The sequence below is a fragment of the Chionomys nivalis genome, chromosome 13 (assembly GCF_950005125.1).
Source record: "Chionomys nivalis chromosome 13, mChiNiv1.1, whole genome shotgun sequence".
NCBI classification, from domain to species: domain Eukaryota; kingdom Metazoa; phylum Chordata; class Mammalia; order Rodentia; family Cricetidae; genus Chionomys; species Chionomys nivalis.
This window is the reverse complement of record NC_080098.1, coordinates 20,394,047-20,412,749: the sequence shown is the minus strand read 5'-3', so window position 1 is coordinate 20,412,749 and position 18,703 is coordinate 20,394,047. Positions and strand designations below refer to the sequence as shown.

At 42.0% G+C, this 18,703-nt stretch overlaps 1 protein-coding gene across 2 annotated transcripts in view; it reads left to right on the top strand.

The window, feature by feature from the left end:
• Positions 1-2,102: 2,102 nt before the first annotated feature.
• The window catches only part of Prpf18 (pre-mRNA processing factor 18), a 29,482-nt gene continuing 12,881 nt past the window's right edge, over positions 2,103-18,703 (top strand). Inside the window, exons 1-9 of one of the 2 annotated variants that reach the window (XM_057787907.1) lie at positions 2,103-2,291; positions 4,932-5,009; positions 5,119-5,145; positions 8,065-8,169; positions 9,013-9,126; positions 12,787-12,933; positions 14,561-14,629; positions 16,809-16,949; positions 17,247-17,318. In XM_057787907.1, the coding sequence (XP_057643890.1) occupies positions 2,226-2,291; positions 4,932-5,009; positions 5,119-5,145; positions 8,065-8,169; positions 9,013-9,126; positions 12,787-12,933; positions 14,561-14,629; positions 16,809-16,949; positions 17,247-17,318 (819 nt within the window). In that variant the 5' untranslated portion in view covers positions 2,103-2,225. The remainder of the gene's footprint in view (positions 2,292-4,931; positions 5,010-5,118; positions 5,146-8,064; positions 8,170-9,012; positions 9,127-12,786; positions 12,934-14,560; positions 14,630-16,808; positions 16,950-17,246; positions 17,319-18,703) is intronic. The other variant, XM_057787908.1, reaches the window with a different exon arrangement.

The following is an 18,703-nucleotide window of genomic DNA, read 5'->3' as shown; positions in this document are numbered from 1 at the left end:
GTGTGTGTGTGTGTGCATGTGTATGTGTGTGTGCGTGTGTGTATGTGTATGTGTGTGTATGTTTTGAGGTTGAATCATGGCTCTTGAGAGTTGATTCTCCTGTAGGATTCAGGGATCAAAGTCATCTTGGAAGGCCCACGCACAAGCCCATCCATCTGCTGCGTCATCTTGCTGTTCCTACAGGCTATACTGACATATTTGTTATTCTACTTTCAGAAGAAAGCCTATTATGAGCATAGCTTTCACTGAGTATTTTTTGAAATGTAGTTTCATATTATTCATTGTGTCTATGCCCTGTAATTTAGCCATCCCCCAATGTAGGAACTTTGGTTTATAGCTAATGTCTCACTTTTAACGTAGCATTTGTGGTGGAATTTGTGCATATTTTCTAGCTAGCAGAAGGGACATATTCCTTGAACGGCTTCTAAGCGCTCCTGACCATCTTCCCCTCCCTCCTCCGTATTGCAGTTTAAATTGCTCATGGGTTTGCTCCTTCAAGTATTCACCTTTTTCATTCTTGGATCACAGCCCCTCATCACGATTTAACACATTTGCATAAACAGAAAAATCAAAGTTAGAAATTGAAAAGGAACTGGTACCTTTTGATATTAGTACTTTGGATACTTGTACGCCAATAGTGTCCCATCCGGCCAGCGAAGCCTTTGTGTTCTCTGTGAACCCTCACTTTTAGTATCAGCCGTGCCTACACTTCAGGTTTGGGCGTTACAGTCTCTAGTTCCTAAATAGGAAGAGTGCTGATTGATGGTTTGAGCCACGGACATTTCTTTTGTGAAGTCCCTTGAGTTTTTAAAAACTCTAAAAATCAACAAGGCATTTTAGATTAGAGTGTGAATCATCTTCCTATGTTGGCTTGATCCTGGCAGAAGTCAGGCATCTTTTAGCTTTTTTTTTTTTAAAAAAAAATATCACGTTTACTGCACATTTGCGCATATATGCACCTGTGTGTATCACACGTGTGTGCTGTGATATGGATGTGGTCAGAGGACAAGGACAACTTCAGGAGTTGATCTTTCCTTACACCATGTAGGTTCCAGAGACTGAGCTCAGGTCATCAGGCTTTGCAGCAAGTGCCTTTAGCTGCTCAGCCATCTTGCTGGCTGTCTTTTAGATGAAATATAACTCTCTCTCTCTCTCTCTCTCTCTCTCTCTCTCTCTCTCTCTCTCTCTCTCTAACACACATGCATGCACGCACACACTATAAAACTTTCCCTAAACTGAAAACGAGCAATCCTTTCGGTTTCTATTTTGATAAAGCATCTTCCCTATAGTCAAGTTTGAATGATATTTCTTTCCATTTGGAATAGGAAAAAGTAACACAAAATATTGTTGAATTATGACAACTAAACATAAAAATGCTTTCATGGCTTGGAACCAAAAATAAATATATTATAAATCATTCTAGGATTAATAAAAAAAAATCTCTACCAAGTATGGTGATGCTCTCTGAAGTTGGAGAAGGAAGAGTCCTTTGATAATCAAGAGTCTGAGACCAGCCCAGGCAATATAGCGAGTCCCATCAAAAAAGTAAAAACAAACCAGAATAAAATTTCAATATACTTTTTTCTTAGATTGGGTTTTAAGAAAGAATGATATATCACCAATATATCATTGAAAATCTTGATTGCTGAATACATAATCAGAAATCAGAATAAAATTACAGAACATTGAACAGATAACGAATACTGCCATTTTGAAACAAGTATTATTCATGTTTTTCTCATTCTCTAGGATGTTCAACTTCTTGGCAGGCCAGTAACGTGAGAAAGTTTGAAGCGAACTTCTAATAAGATCTTGCCTTGCACAATTGAGAAGTTCTACAAGGGGGCTGGAGAGATGGCGGTTCTACAAGGAGCCTTCAAGCAAGCAGATTCAAACGAGCACAATAACAATTAAAAAGGAGACAAACCGACATGGACGCCTGGCTTTTGTTCTTTTCTACCTGTCTACCAAAATCACAAGAGAGTAACCGGAGGGTGGCGCTAGGGGGCACCAATACCCAGCGACTTCACTGTCGTTGGCGGGGATGGGCGTGAGGCCGCTCCCTTCTGTCTTCTCGTTCATCTTGACTTCCGCCGGAAACGGCTCCGGTAGTTGTTGTCCTCTGATATTTGGGGTCCGGTTGTACGGTGGTTCGTCCCGCCTGCGGGGGTGAAGTTACCGCCGAGGAGCCGTGACAGCAAAGTGGAGCCGTCAGTGGCGGCGAGATGGACATCCTCAAGTCGGAGATTCTGCGGAAGCGGCAGCTGGTGGAGGACCGGAACCTGCTAGTGGTGAGGGTCCTTTGGCTGTGCAGTTTGGACTCGAGGCTCGTGTTCTTGTGCGTGGATGGGTGTCGGGGTGAGGGTGATGGACTGAGAGGAGTTGGTCCCGGCGTGGGGTTGACAGATTTGCCACACCATCCTGGGGCAGGTTGTCGACCAATAGCTAGGAAGAGTGAGTTTGAACCCTAGTCTGGGTCACTTCAGCGCTTGCTCTCCTCACCGACACCAGCTGCAGGTAGAGTAATAAAAACAACTTCGGGCTATAAGACGTTCCAGATCACGTTGCGGAGAGTCGGTACGCTTTACTAAGCAGTCTGGCACACGTCATAGAGTTCACTGCTTATCTGTTCCTCTTTTTTTTGTTTGTGTGCAAAAGTTTTTATGTGCGGCTCCGGTGTCTTCCCACCTTGGTTTCGCCTGCTATAGAATTTCACATAAATAGGATGTATATTTTTATATGGAGCCTCATTTGATCAGAGTGTTTTGAGTATTTCTCATTCTTCTACATGTATATTTTTAAATTTATTTCTGAAGTTGCATTCTGTTGTCTGACTAGACCCAGTTAGCCATCTTCCTAGTGATGAGTATTTGAGCTGTTTCTAAGATTAGATTGAGCAAATTCCGAACCTTCGGGAAGCTTTGTTTTCATCTCTTTAGAACTGCTAGGATATAGAGTGGGTTAATAGATTGGGCTATCTGTTATTTCATCAATAGTCCCTTTTGATGAATAAAAGTTGTGTGTGTTTTAGAGAGACAGAGACAGGACATTTATATTTATGGATGAGGGAGCATGGCAGGGGCCCTTGGGCTCATCAACAACAAGGCAATCAGGATAGATTGGAAATAGCCTGGTAGGGTGTGTAGGGGGATGTTCAGGAACCAGAGAGATGAACGTAGATGCGACCTAAAATTCCAGGAGAAAAAATTGGGAGCAGATCACCAATCCTCCAGATGGAAGGTAACACCAGGAATCTGAGTAGGTGTGTGTGTGTGTGTGTGTGTTCTTGTTCATGTCCCTGTCACTGTGTGTCCGTGTCCCTAGCAGCACAGTGGTGAGGCCTTCACTAATGCTTAGGCATAGGCACCCTACACTATTTCAGCCATACCAGGAAACACTCACGGCACAGGACCACCGGCTTCGACTCCTGACCGCCCTCTGCTCTGGATCCCAGCAATTTCCTCACTCTGGTGGCCTCAGAGCTGACAGATGCTAGTATACCCGGACCTGCGTGTGCCAGGGCAGGATGGCGTCAGCCAGCTATTTCCTTGCTCTCTCTCTATAGCCTGTCAGGTGCTGGTGGGTGTGGACTTGACTGCACCCAGCCAGGGTGACATCAGCCAGCTACTGGTGCCTGGTCTCCTCCTGTTCTGTACAAGGTACTGCTGGGTGCTCAGAGCTCCAGGAAGTAGTGACCATGGGATTCCCCTGGGTCTCCAAGGTGTTTCTCTGTAGTCTTATCCAAGCAGTTCATGACAGCTTCCAGGTACCCTTCCTCTTGGATTTCTGACTTGCCTTGGGTGATGAACTTGCCTTAAATCCTCTGCAGCATTTCTGGCTGCACCGGTAGAAGTATTTGAAACCGTTCGTGAATCTTGTAGCTACTCATGGCAGCTTCTGGTGAAGCATATCCACCATGGTGTCCAGGGTGAACCTTGAAGTGGCAGCACCAGGCACCGGTTAAGAATGTGATCCGGTAGACCTTCTCCACAGCCACTGACGGACTAGCATTGCTTGTTTTAGCCGTGTGGAATCACTGCCGGTTGACTTTGGTAGAGCACAGTTTGTTTCTGTCCTCACCCTCTTCCTCTCTGTCAGTTCTTGCTATGCAGTCTTGCTTTATCATCCAGGTTGACTTTGAATTGATGCCTCAGCCTCCCAAGGGCTGCAGTCTTGTACCTGTCTTCAGTTTGTCATTTATTTAATGATTATTTTCTGTGTCTTGTTGGGAGATTAAAACAGTGTAACCAGGTGGAAAATAGACGAGCAGTTTCTTAAAAGTTAGATGAACCTTTGGCCCATGAGCCAGCCCTTCTGCTTACTTGAGATGTTTAGTAAACTGTAAAGGTGGCATCTTCTGGAAGTTCATAGTCTTTTATGGAATGCTGCTTATTTCAGAACATTTTGAGTCAGATTTTCATGTGATGCCAAGGAGGAGTTATCACAAGCGAAACCCGGAATTGATAGGATGAGACTGGTTCCAGGGGAGGAGACCTTACACTTTCTTTTCAGCGCCCATCTTGATGAGAGCTCCTGAGCTAGCACTCTACGCCGTAATTTCTGTTTTCGTCAGGAGAAAATAGGAAAGGGAAAGCTCTGTGCTGTTCATCGTAAATCTGTAGAAATTGTCGCTGAACTCAGATATTAGGAAAGGGAATGAAAAGGAAAAACATTTTGAAAATACACTTGGTATATTCTCTTTGCTGTGAGAACTCCTATTACAGTTCAAGAGAAATAGCTGAAAATTTATCACACATCAGAGCACAGGGACTCAATGTGATGATCTCCAGACTAAAAACATGACCAAATTCTTGGAAACTGAAAGTCTTTTCAAAGCTTTCTAAGAGTGTTGCTATCTATGGGGCATGCATTTCTGCCAAGGATACGTTATTAACTTACTGTTTTTTGTTTTTGTTTTTTAACTTTGATAGGAAAATAAAAAATATTTCAAGCGGAGTGAACTTGCAAAAAAAGAAGAAGAAGCATATTTTGAAAGATGTGGCTATAAGGTATAAGTTCAAGGTTTTATGCTGAATCTAACATTTCTTAAATTTATACAGCTGTTGCTAAATAACAAAATTATTGATCTCTGTTCAATTTATCAATGTTACACATTAGCCTATAAATGAGAAGCCATCTGGAGAGGTATGAGTTTTTGGTTTTGGTTTGGCTTAAAAAACAGATCTTGAATTCAGGAAAATACGTGCATGACTTTTGGCTTGGAATGGTTTGGCTTTCTGTGGACAGCATGAACTGGCTTGAGATCGAAGCTTGAATTTTTTTTTTTTTAATTAAGCCCTGGTTCTGATACTGCTGTATCTTCATCTCCGCCACCACTCTCCTCTACCTCTCCCAATAAAATAATGTGTTTTGAAAAACTCAAAACACTTTATTCATTCAGCCTTGATTGTATTAGCAGCTTCCTCCTGAGTACTTTAAGCGGTTGGTTTATGTTAGCATTATTGTTAATTCCTCTTAGGCCCAGCTAGTACTCTTGTCTGATGGAGTACTTACCCTCTGTATGCTTTTGTTTCTTTTAAACATGAGGAAACATTTGTGATGCTGTATAGTCTCTTAGTCAGAAGAAGAATTTTGAAATAAATGAGCTCTCAGAAAGGCCTCCTTAGGGGCTGGAGAGATGGCTCAGAGGTTAAGAGCATTGTCTGCTCTTCCAAAGGTCCTGAGTTCAATTCCCAGCAACCACATGGTGGCTCACAACCATCTGTAATGGGGTCTGGGACCCTCTTCTGGCCTGCAGGCATACACGCAGACAGAATATTGTATACATAATAAATAAATATTTAAAAAATAATTAAAAAAAAAAGAAAGGCCTCCTTAGTGACCTTTAGATGCATGACTGAAACAGTCTTTCATACTGCCTAGCTGACTGGGGCGCTCATTGGGAGGGGAAAACTTGTAAGGCCGAGAAGACCTTTCAGTCGTCTTCCAGCAGACTAGCTGACTCTTAGCTCACAGGTATCAGCAGACTAGCTGACGCTTAGCTCACAGGTATCAGCAGCCTAGCTGATGCTTAGCTCACAGGTAACAGACTAGCTGACTCTTAGCTCACAGGTAACAGACAGACTAGCTGACGCTTAGCTCACAGGTAACGGGCCGACCGAAATACACGCAGTCATCCATTTGTTGGTGGAATGCATGGAATGGAGGAAGTTCTGGAAATGAATTTGTATAGCATTTCTAGAGGAAAGCATGAAGAATGTAGATGCTTTCCATATGCATTTGGCTTTATTTTTTACTGTTGGAATACAAAGGAATATTTTTAAAGATAGATGTTTAAAAGTTTCTATTTGTATTTTGTTAGTTTTCTGTAAAGATACTTTATTTGCTTCTAGTTCAGGAAAGTAAAAGACATTTTCTATGAATAACCCTGAGCAGAAATGTAGAAAGAAGGGTCTCACATTTTGCTTGCCCAGTATCATGCCCAGGCATGGCCTGGAATGAGAATCCTTTATTATATGTTTCTCTGCTGACTTGATCTCTAAGTGTGAACCTTTGCTACCTTTGGAGAAGGTAGGGTAATAATCTAATTAGTGTGACTTTTGCTTTGTGTACGTCTTTTTGGTGATGTGAGCAGGGTTTTTTTTGTTTTTGTTTTTCTGTTTCTTATATAAAAGAGAAGGGGGTGAAGCAAAATAATTTTTTTTTTGGCGACAGTGCTGTAGCCTTGAATCCAACTGCAGAATGTCTTAGGTCTCTGTCACAGAACTGTCAGCGGCCATCAGCTCCTAAAGTGAAGACATCTGATTATGTGATTAAAGAGAGGGGTGGCTTTGCTCTTTAACGACCGCCCCCTCCTGCAGTAGTGGCAGTAAAGTATGTGTTCCCTTGTAGAGGCCAGACACCATGTTAAGGCTGGTGCTAGACTGACCTGTGTAAGTATTCAAAAAGTTAGTTTTTATCTCTCTTTTTCTTTACCTTTAACCAGAAGCTATCGTGTTATGAATTGCATGATTTTTATTGTACAGACTTTCTTAACGGAATAGTAGTTTCTTTTTTTTTTTTTTTAAATATTTATTTATTCATTTATTTATTTATTATGTATACAATATTCTGTCTGTGTGTATGTCTGCAGGCCAGAAGGGGGCACCAGACCTCTTACAGATGGTTGTGAGCCACCATGTGGTTGCTGGGAATTGAACTCAGAACCTTTGGAAGAGCAGGCAATGCTCTTAACCACTGAGCCATCTCTCCAGCCCCGGAATAGTAGTTTCTTAAAGCTGATCTTTATGTTTTGAATCTTAGTTCTACTTCTGAATTTTAAACTTATTTTGTGGTTGATTGGAAACCACACTTCAGGATGTTTCCAGGCTACACAGTGAGGTTTATAGTTGCTGAACTCAGTTTTCTCAGTTTGTGACTGAGACTGCTGCCCGAATATGGAAAATAGATGAAAACATCACCCCCTGTCGGTTCCTGTGAGCAAAAGTGTCTGTGCTCCCTGGGTGGCATTGCAGGCTTCCTTCCTTTTCTTTGAGGTTGGCAGCTCATTCTGTGGTCCAGTGTGCACAGCCCTCAGTATTCTTCAGCATGCCTAGGGTGTGGTTTACCCAAGTTTGGAGTAATATGTCTGAAGAAGCAAAACAGGACGTGCTGAGGCTTGGTGCCCCACAGGCTGCTGGGAAGCAGTTCCTTAGCCTCCATTGTACAGGCAAGCAGCAATGGCTAACCCTGGAGGGGAATTTCTCACAGAGGAGAGGCAAAGTGATTGTTTTCAAGAGGAAGGTGGGCTGTTCTAGCGTCTGGGGAGAAATTGAGTTTAGATTTAAGCGCTCTTAGGTTTTTGTCTCAGAAGCGGTTGTAGTTATCCGCTCCTTTCTAGCAAGAATGCGCTCGCCCATTTGCATGCCTTCCACTTGTCATGTTCCTGAACCGGTGTCTGAGCAGCTCCGAAAGCATGCTGGGTTGCTCCGCAGCCTGCGCAGAGCAACAGGAAGTTAGACCTCAGTCTAAACACTCTTCCTCCATGTGGGTGGCTAAGGCGATAGCTGGAGAGTAGACATGCTTTGTAAGTTTAAACTTCATTTCTTTGGGCTCTTAACCTAGATACAGCCAAAAGAGGAAGACCAGAAACCGCTGACATCATCAAATCCAGTGTTGGAACTTGAACTAGCAGAGGAAAAACTACCCATGACTCTTTCTAGGCAAGAGGTAAGGTTATATTTGAGTATTTTATAGTTAGAAAGAAAAACATTTGTATTGTACTTGCATAACTTTTGGTATTTTCAAAATGAGATGATTCGACTTAAAGATCTTGTGTAGCCAGGAGCTCTGCCTGCCTCTGCCTCCCAAGTGCTGGGATTAGAGACATGTGCTGCCACCACCTGACCAGGTTTTTGCTTTTTAAAACAATCTATATTTCAAAATAGTGTTTGAACACTAAAGTATGTATCCACACATGCTTTTAGAACGGCCTAAGCAGTCATAATCACATGAGATGAGGGCCAACAGTGTGTCCTTTATGCTATGTTCTGACAAGTGTATGGGCATCTGTGTGTCTGTATAAACTGGATGCTTATATTAAGGGCTTGCTTTAGATTTGCATTATAGATTCAGACGACTTGATAGGAATTTTTTTGTAAAATAATATATGGGATATTTGAGTCAAAATAGTGTTTTATTTAAAGTATTTTCCCCTTTCATTCACAAATATCTATTATGAGATAGATGATTAAAATTTGCTTGAAGGATCTTGGGACTGTCATACTGACTCTGAGCGTGCTTGCTTGTGGATCCTCACAGTCTCAGTTGGTTCCCTGGGACCCACGTGGTGGACAGAGAAAACTGAGTCCTCTGCACATGCTTCATGGTTGACCGCCCTCGGAAATACATTTTAAAAAATTGAAGGACTTTATATTTCACTTAGAAACATTTATTTGGGTAATTATATTATACTTATAAACTTAGGTTTCATTTTAAGATACGTATATGCAAATTGTTTTGAGATGTTTAATTTTTTTCCCTCTTTGAAGTCTCCTTTGTATATTTTCATAGGTCATCAGACGACTGAGAGAAAGAGGAGAACCAATTAGACTGTTTGGAGAAACTGATTATGATGCTTTCCAACGTTTAAGAAAGATAGAGATTCTTACACCTGAAGTTAACAAGGTAAGAAGTCAAAGCTAAAGACAGAACGGCACCATGTAAGCTGGAGTAGATGGGCTTTAACGGATTGTGTTATTGTAGGCGAGTACGGGAACAGTGTCGGTATAGGACGATACTGCGGGAGCTGTGGCAAAGTGAGATTTGACCGCATTATTAGAAGTGAATAGTGCTGCTGAAATAACTGTTTTTAAGGGAGTATCTTGAGCATTACTTTTGGTTATTTTAACAAATACACGCGAGCATATAAGGATAAAGAATATATTTATCACCCAATGCCTGTGTCCCGTCTCTGCTCACAGGCAGCACCTTTCTGAATTAAGACACCGTGAATTGAGTTTTGCTTCCTGGTTTGGTATTTTCATTTTTAGTATTTCAGATGGAGAGACCCAAGAGTGATTGTTTAGTTTCTTTTGCTCAGCATGACATTTTAAAAAGTGCTATCTATGCTATGGAGGACAGTTATGTTTAGTTATGAATGCTCATTTCTAGCTTTGGGCCGCTGTGAATAGAACTACCCTGAATACGCACATGCAGTGATTCGTGGGGGAGGGGTGAGAGGTCTCCCCACTCTCAGTACTAGTCCTAGCTACAAGCAGCGTTACCAATGGTAAGAGTGAACGTGTGCTTTATAAGAAGTGCCAGGCATTTCTGAAGATCAGCGTATGGTATTGTTAGACTTTTGAGTTTAAACCGTTCTCTCGTGTGTGTAGAATCTCATGTCCCTAAGTGACTGAAGATGTCTTTTCGTACTTACCTTCCTTTGTACAGTGTCTGTGTTGTGTCATTACTGTGACATAGCACCTAACACAAGCAGTTTAAGGTTATTTTGGTGACACTTTCGAGGGATACAGTTCAGTTGGGCAGGAGTCACATTGCACACATAGTCAGGAACAGAGGGATGTATGCTGTGCTGGTGTTTGCCTCTTTTTCTTCTTTGTTCTGTTTGGGACCACAGGCTATGGGATGATACCACCCACACTTAGTGTGGGTGTCCAGCCTCACTTAACCCACTCTAGATAATCATAGCTATACCCAGAAATTTGTTTCCATAAAGTCCATCAACAAGATTAACCATCACAGGTTTATTAATCCCCTTGTTCAGTTTTTAATTGAATTGTTTGTCTTTTATCAACATTTATTTATTTATTCATTTGTTTATTATCCATCCATCCATCCATCCATCCATCCATCCATCCATCCATCCATCCATCCATGTCTTTTGGTTTTTGGGACAGGGTTTCTCTGTAAGATAGCCCTGATTGTCCTGGAACTAGCTTGTAGATGAGTGCTGGGTTTCAAGGCAGGAGCCACCGCCTGACTAATGTCTTTTTATTAATTAGGAGTTGCTTATATGTGCTGTATATAAGCCCTTTTTTAGTACACAGATAGGATTTTGGAGTTATTTCTTCCTAGCCTGTGGATTACTTATGTTTTTAATGAAGTGTTGCTGAGCAGAAGTTTTAGATTTTGATGAAGTCACAGATGACTGTTTTTTGAAATGTAATTTTTTAATTTTTCTTATGGTTGTTGGTTTTGTGTTCTGTTTGAGAATTCTTTGTTTATGCCAAGGACTTGAAGAGATGCTCTGTGTCTTCTTCTAGATTTTACATGGAGGCTGTGGTCATGCTTGTGCTCAGCATCTGCTCTCTTCTGTGGGCTCCTGGAAGGATGTGCTTTGCTTTGGCTGTCTGGGTCTACCGTGTCATTTAGGGTTGTGTTTGTTCAGCTCTTCTGGGGCTTCGTTAATGTTTTATCCGCTAACTGTTAATTACTGAAAGGTATGTGTGGTTGTTTGTGGCTGTGTAATAGACTGTCCCACAACTTGGTGCTGTGAAGCGATTTATTAATATCAAGTCTTTCCTGGCTATTTATAACTATAACGACACTAGAGAAACTCAGTTCTGATAGTTCATGGGATAAGCTAGACGGTCCCTTGCCTAAGGTCTTCATGTGATTGCAATCAGACAGAAGTGGTTGCTGGCTTGGAGTCTCAGTCAGAGCAGTGGGGTAGCTGGGGGCCAGTTGGTGGTCTTGTTCCACGTGTTTTGTTTGCTAGTTTGTGCTTCCTGTCTGCTTTCCTCCTTTCCACACCACTTTCTGCATTGCATCCTAGCAATGCCAGTCAGCCCTGTGGTACTCAGTGCCTGGGATGTTTGTGGACTTCTGTGTCTATAATGATGTGCTTGCTGAGACTCTCTCCAAAATGTGTCTGGAGATAGTCCTCTGTTCTTCTAGACACAATGCAAGAATTCCCTCCTTTTTTTAACTTATCCGCAGTCCCCATCAGAATTACTTGCTTCCTTCTCTATGTTCCTACAATAAATCTCCGCTGGCGCACTTAGTGTATTTCACTGATGCCAGAGTTCTGTGCATGCGTAGCCATCCTGGAGGTCAGGGGCTGTTCTGTTTTTGTGTTTGTGGCTGAGGCCTCACTTGTGAAGGCTGAGGACAGCAGGTAGCGATAAGGGTCTGAATTCTATTCTTGGAGTGGAATGGTTAGCTGTGGACCAGCGGCAAGTCTTCTAACCTTTTCCAGTCCTACTTGTGAAATAGTCCTGCTCACTGGGGTGTTTTGAGAATTAAATGAGGTAACCATTTGGAACCTGGTCCTGTACTTTACATAGAGCAAGTAGTCAGTGTTTGCTAAATTAAAAGTCATAGCATTGAGTATTTCTCTGTGTGGTGGTAGGAAATGTTCCGATGCGTCTAGTATAACAACCTTAAGAGTCTGACATCTTTCAGGTTCTTACCATGCTACAGTAACTGATGAAATTACACTGTGCATTTATTAACTCATTGAAGGAACTTTGTATTTTGCAAGGCTTTGGGAACAGTCCTAGCCTACAGTAAAGTTAAATAAAAAAGCAACAACTACTTCTTGTAAGGAGTCTATATAGTGGGAGGAATTATTCCTAGTTTACAAATGTTGCAGCTAAGGCATAGAAGAAGGTTCTGAAGACCTCTCACACAGCATAGGCCTGAACCAAATTGCTTTTGCTCTCAACCACTACCGCATGGCATCTTCCATTTTCACCTCACAGCCGGTGCTCAAGGAGCCTACCCCTTTTCTCTTTTTAATTAAATACTCAAGCCAGGAAACACGCCGGATGTGGAACTTGATACTTTGGTAGAAACAAGTTTAGAGCCTAGCTTAAAGAGACACCAGGTTTATTCCATTGATGTAAAGGAGTTCAAGAATAGTTGAAATGAGGTTTGACTCGTATAGGACACGGTAAAATGAATTGGGGACTTCTAATGAGACCCGGGGTCTGTCTGTCTGTCTTTTCTTAGAATAATATATATGTTTATAATAATTAACTTTTGAGTGATACTAGTGTCAGTATATTGCATTGATTTGTTTGAGTACCTAGTTTTGACAAGCTCTTAACATGCAATGTACTTTTCAGGGTGAGATTTGGGAGGGGAAGTTGAGACAAGTTCTCATGTAGCCCAGGTTGGTCTTGAACTGAATCATCTGGTCCTCTTGCCTCTACCTCCCATGACTCATCTCTAGGGTACTGGGGAGCTTTGTGCATGCTAGGCCAGCACTCTGCTGACTGAGCCGCGTCTCATCTTGGAGTGTACTTAATATCAGTGGAAGATCACAGATCAAACCCAGTGAGCTTTCCTGACAGGTGCCCTTCTGGTTCTCGCCTTCCGTAGGGCTTAAGGAATGATCTGAAAGCAGCTTTGGACAAGATTGACCAGCAGTACTTGAATGAGATTGTGGGTGGTCAGGAACCCGGAGAGGAGGACACACAGAATGACTTGAAAGTTCATGAAGAAAACACCACCATTGAAGAATTAGAGGTAATGTCTACCCCAGCCCAGGCCGTTACCCCCGCGTCTCTTCCTCCTCAGGAGCAGTGTTCCCGCACAGCTTTATTGGTTTAGGTCTCTGCTTTTCTTTTTCTCATTCACTTACATTTCTGTATTTCCTGCCGTTAGAAATAATCATTGTAATGTTTGAGGTGCATCCTTTCACTTGCTCTGGTGCTCTTTAAAGATTGCAGTCTTTATGCACGGATAAAGTAATAACTGTGTTGTGTAATCTTTATTTTATTGCGTTTCCACCCTTTCATACTGTTAAGATCCATGCGTGTTTTGTTTTTTTTTTTTTCTCTCTTTGAATTGGCTAAATATTATGGCATTCCTGTATTTTTGTGTCCTTGTTATAGTGGACAGCTTGGCTGTTCTCAGCTCCTTCTTAGCCACAGACAAGAACTGAAGCAGAATCATGGAGCTTAAACACACATATTTAATTTGTCTGTGTATAGCCAAGCTGCTCTCTGGCATGGTGTCCCAGTGTATAACCCTACTAGCAGCACATGAGGGGCTGTGCCTTGTGTTGCTGCCAATACCCAGCACTGATTTTGTCACCGTGTTGCATGTAGAATATGTGTAGTCTTTATGAAGAAACAATATTGCCTCATGTAAGTGACTAGCTGTAACAAATACAGCTTACAGGGTTTTTTTCTTGAATATAACATAAGCTGTTATTTCTGTTTTCTTAGTTTCTGGCTCCGGGACATGTAGTGATCTCACTAGAGATCATGGTTGAGAAGGTTGTCCTTTGACTGTCCTTCCCCTCCCATCACTTGCTTAAGGTGGTTTGTAACTTTTGCCTAAATGACTGGACTGAGCAATTACTCAGTCAGGCTCCTTCCCTCCTTCCCAATCTTAAGATATTTGCAACCTATACAGTTTACCCAAATAAAGTATATAATTGAGTGGCTTATAGCCCACATCCACAGGGTGTTGTCGCCACCAGCACAATCCGACGTTAGGCCATTTTTACCTACCTGGGAGAAATGCCCAGATCTGTTAACAGTCACTGATATTTTATATTAAATTTACAAAATTGGGGCCAGCAAGGTGGCTCAGCTGTTAAGAATACCGTGTACTGCTCTTGCAAGTGTGGTTCCCAGCACCCATGTTGAGCTCTGGTCTCTGTGAACACCTGCACTCTCATGCACATATCCAAACAGAGATACATAGCTGAAAATAATGAAAGCCTTTACGATGTTTTGAACTATCATTGTGGGCATATATAGTGTGTGCATGTTTGGCAGGGGCCACCTGCCACTGCGTGGAGTGCACTAGATTCTCTCTGTCCACCTTTATTGGGTTCTGAGACTTGAACTCAGGTTGTCAGGCTTGCCTCATCAGACACCTGTTGCCTTTACTCGCTGAGCCTTCTTGCTGACTCTTCTTATCTTTCCAATTCATAAAAGGCAGCACAGTCTCCAAATAGAAACATGCAGCAGGTTTTTTTGGGCATGACTTGTCTAGAAGTTTCAACAAATTCTAAAATAAAAATTGACCAATATGTGTGATGAGCCTCTTTTAATCTGTTGTTGGTCATGCACACACTCTCATACACCTTTTGAAAAACTGCTCTGTGGTAGTGAACAGAACTATTGTTCTTTCTCTTCAGGCCCTGGGGGAGTCCTTAGGGAAAGGTGACGATCATAAGGACATGGACATCATCACTAAGTTCCTAAAGGTATGTACTTAGGAAAGTAGAACACTGTGGACATGTAAGAAGCAGTCTTACTTTGAGGATATATTTCAGGCAGGGTAACTGTCAACATTTGTACTTGTGTAAGTACCTGGCACTGCACTGTGCCGCTGGAGCCTCTCTCGCTATCTATACAGTGGTTAATGAGTGTTTACCTTCTTTATGGTACTTCCCTTAAAAGCCGCAAAATGATCTCTGCAGTAGAGTGAGGTCTCCTGTCCCCTGTAAATACCCTAGAGAGAAGTGCCACCCAGGTGACCCGGTGGCTATTATGGGAGGGTGGGGGAAGGGCATCGACAATGCAAAAGTAAACAGATTTAATGTTTCAGCAAGGTTCGTTTCTTGAGTTCTGTGTCTAGTTGCTTATTTTTGCTGACTTACTAGTTCTGTACTTGCTGTCAGCATTTCTTTGTAGTTATCTAGGTAGAGTGTGGTCAAATCCTAAATCCATTTAAATATTTGTTCATGTACTGGGAGATTTAATGCAAAGAGTGTTTTTATTTGTATTTACATTTTTGTTTTACTTAGTTTGTTATTAAAGTATTTGTTTTTTTTCAAGACAAGGTTTCTCTGTGTAGTCCTGACTGTTCTTTGTTGGCGCAAGTTTTCTGTCTCAACAGCTCGGTCCCAAGTGATAGGCAGCCGCTTCCCAAATTACCGCACAGAGGCTTAATATTATTTATAAATGCTTGACCACTAGCTCAGACTTATTATTAACTAGCTCTTACATTTTAAGTTAACCCGTATTCATTATTTTTGCTCTGCCATGTGGCAGTACCCTTTCTCATTATGGCGTTCCCATCTTGCTCCCTCTGCGTCCAGCCTGTGTCTCCTGACTCTGCCCTTCTCCTTCCTGTTTTTAAATATTTATTTACTTATTATGTATACAATATTCTGTCTGCGTGTATGCCCGCAGGCCGGAAGAGGGCACCCGACCTCATTACAGATGGTTGTGAGCCACCATGTGGTTGTTGGGAATTGAACTCAGGACCTTTGGAAGAGCAGGCAATGCTCTTAACCTCTGAGCCATCTCTCCAGCCCCTCCTGTCATCTTTAATTTGGTGCCCTGCCTATGCTTCCTGCCTGACTACTGGCCAGTCTGCGTTTTATTAAACCAATTTGAGTGACAAATCTTTATAGTATATAAGAGGATTATTCCACAACAGTTCTGGAACTTGTTCTGTAGACCAAGCTGGCCTAGAATTCAAGGGAATCCTACTGCTTCTGCCTCCCAAGTGGTTGATTAAAGGTGTGTGCCGTAACTACCCAGTTAAGGTACTTATGTTTTGAATACAACATTTTAGTTGTCAAGGTTCTAGAATATATTTAGGACACAGTATAGAACTAGACAGTGTGGGCAGCAGCGCGGAGCTTTCCTCTTTGATGGTCTGTCCTCATGTCTGAATGCGTCACCTTCACTGTCACCTGCTCTGCAAAGAGAATGCAGCTAAGCCCAAGGGGCCCTGGGGCAGCTTTCCAGGGTGAGAAGTGTAGATCATAGTTTTATGTTTGTTCCTTTTTTCTTCCTTCACCATTAGTTGGGTGTGTTGGTGGGATTTTTTAGTTGAATTTTCTGTTCTCTGTAGGTAGAAAGTCCAAGTAATATATAACATACTTCAAACATTGATCAAATATCAAAATGTGTATAATATAGATCTATGGTTCTCAGCCTTCCTAATGATATAACCTCATGTTGTGTTGACCCCAACTGTAAAATTATTTTTGTCACTACTTCATAACTTTAATTTTGCTGCTATTATGAATCATAAATATCTGATAAACAGGATATCTGATACGTGACCCCTGTGAAAGGGTCATTCAACCCCCCCAAAGGGGTCAAGACCCCCTGGTTGAGAAACGCAGGTATAGATGATTAATCTAGATTAGTTGAACTCTGTGTAACGAGTACAAGTAAACATACAGTGTTAAGGAATTCGATGGCTCTTTTTTGAAGAAACGGACCATCTTCACATGTTGTGCTATATGAACTAGGGGTGTTTTATACTTTGAAACACGTCAAACAGCTGTTAATTAAATCTTACTTGATGACAATTTAATCAGTGAAATTGTCTTCTAAGAATGATTGTATACCTTCGCTCTGTTAGGGAGCTATTCTACCCGAACCACTGGGTGGCATTGCAGCCTTAACTTTTTCTGTCAACAGTTTCTTCTTGGCGTTTGGGCTAAAGAATTGAATGCCAGAGAGGATTATGTGAAACGCAGCGTGCAGGGCAAACTGAACAGTGCTACCCAGAAGCAGACCGAGTCCTACCTCAGGCCGCTCTTCAGGAAGCTCCGGAAAAGGGTAAGGCTTTTGGAAAGTACTTCATTAGCACATGATTGTCTTTTTTCTTTTTTGGTTTTTCAAGACAGGGTTTCTCTGTGTAACAGTCCTAGCTGTCCTGGAACTAGTTCTTGTAGACCAGGCCGGCCTCAAATTTATAGAGATCCACTTTTTCTGCTTCTGGGTACTGGGATTGAAGGCATGCAGTGCCACCACCCAGCTTGGTTTCTCTTTACTTAATCAGTATATAGATTTAGAGTAAGTAGTTTTCAGTACATATAGTAGCTTCCAAAACTGGTTATGTTTTTTCTTTTTCAGAATCTTCCTGCTGATATTAAAGAATCAATAACAGATATTATAAAGTTCATGTTGCAGAGAGAGTATGTAAAGGTAAATTCTTATACTGTGTGTTGCAGCTGTTGTGACCATTATCTAAGTTATGTTCATAATGTAATGGTTATTTGGAATGGGAAGGATCGTGCATAGTACATTTAAGAATGGACGTGAAGCAAGCTAGTAGGAAAAAAGCCTTTTTCTTCTCTTGGCATTGAGTAGCAAACTTCAAACCACAACTGTATTTTCTTAGTCATTGCAAAACTGGGTTAAAAGGTTCCTCAGAGCATGTGCTGTACATAGGCAGTGTTCTTTTATGGTGGGATTGAGTTTCAGTGTATAAATAGTTGATTATGGCATGGAACAAATCCTCCCATAGGAACAAGGCTCTTCAGACCGCTACAGAAGCCCACTTAATCTGTAATATAGCTGGACTACCGTACTGCTGAGTCTGGATTTCACCTGTGCTTTGTAGTCGTTTCTGTGGGAAAATGTGCCTGGAAGGCTGCCCGGACTCGTCTCCACCTTTACAACACTGTGGTAGTGCAGAGGCCCGCTGCGGGGGGCGGGGGGCTGCTCTCATTCACTCCAGGGTTTTCACTTGTGATTGCTTCTGGGGTAGGTGCTGGGGAAAGCACCCTAGAGTCCAGGACTATTGAAAAGAGTTTGGAAGGGGACGCTGGAGGGACGTCAGTTGGTAGAAGGGAGAGAAGGGCTCTGGCTACCGATGAAACAACAGTGAGGACAGGCTTCTAATGGCTGAGCCTCCCAAGAAGCCTAGAGCGAAGGTTTCTTTGAATCGCAGTGATCCTGGAGCGCTAGAGAAGGGGAGAAGGGGCTGCTGGCGTTCTCGGGGGGCTGCTGTTTTCTGGATGAGAGCATTGGCTTACTGAAGTGATTTTACTCTTAGTAAAGCCAGTTGTTTCAGTGAAAACATTTTAATTTCATTCTTAGTTCCTGTTAATTGCATGTCTTTTTAAAATTTTAGTTCTTTGAGAGTTTCATACATATTTTGATCATATTGCCCCTCCCAGTTCCATGATATTTAATAAGGATGACTTCATGGTAACACGTGGCCAAGGCCTCCATGATGGCAGAAAGCATTGTAATCCCTGCTTGCCCTGGTCGATACATTTTCCATTATTTTATTCTCATGGTGTATATCAAAACCAGGTGAGACCTTGTTTTGTATAAATGACAGAAAGAACCAGTTTTAATAATGTGCTGGAAAATTCTCTTTGAAATTCCAGAGAAACTGAAAATTGGAAGATTTATTAGTTAAAAGTCCTGTTTTGAAGTTACACATGAGAGCCAGTGATTTAAAAAAAAGCAGAATTCTCTATAAAATTAAACTCTAAAATGTGTTGCAGAACAGGTTGCTGCTCTCTCTAGGGTGCGCGGTGATCTCCCAGTTCACCGTGGTGCTGTGTTTTTACCCACTG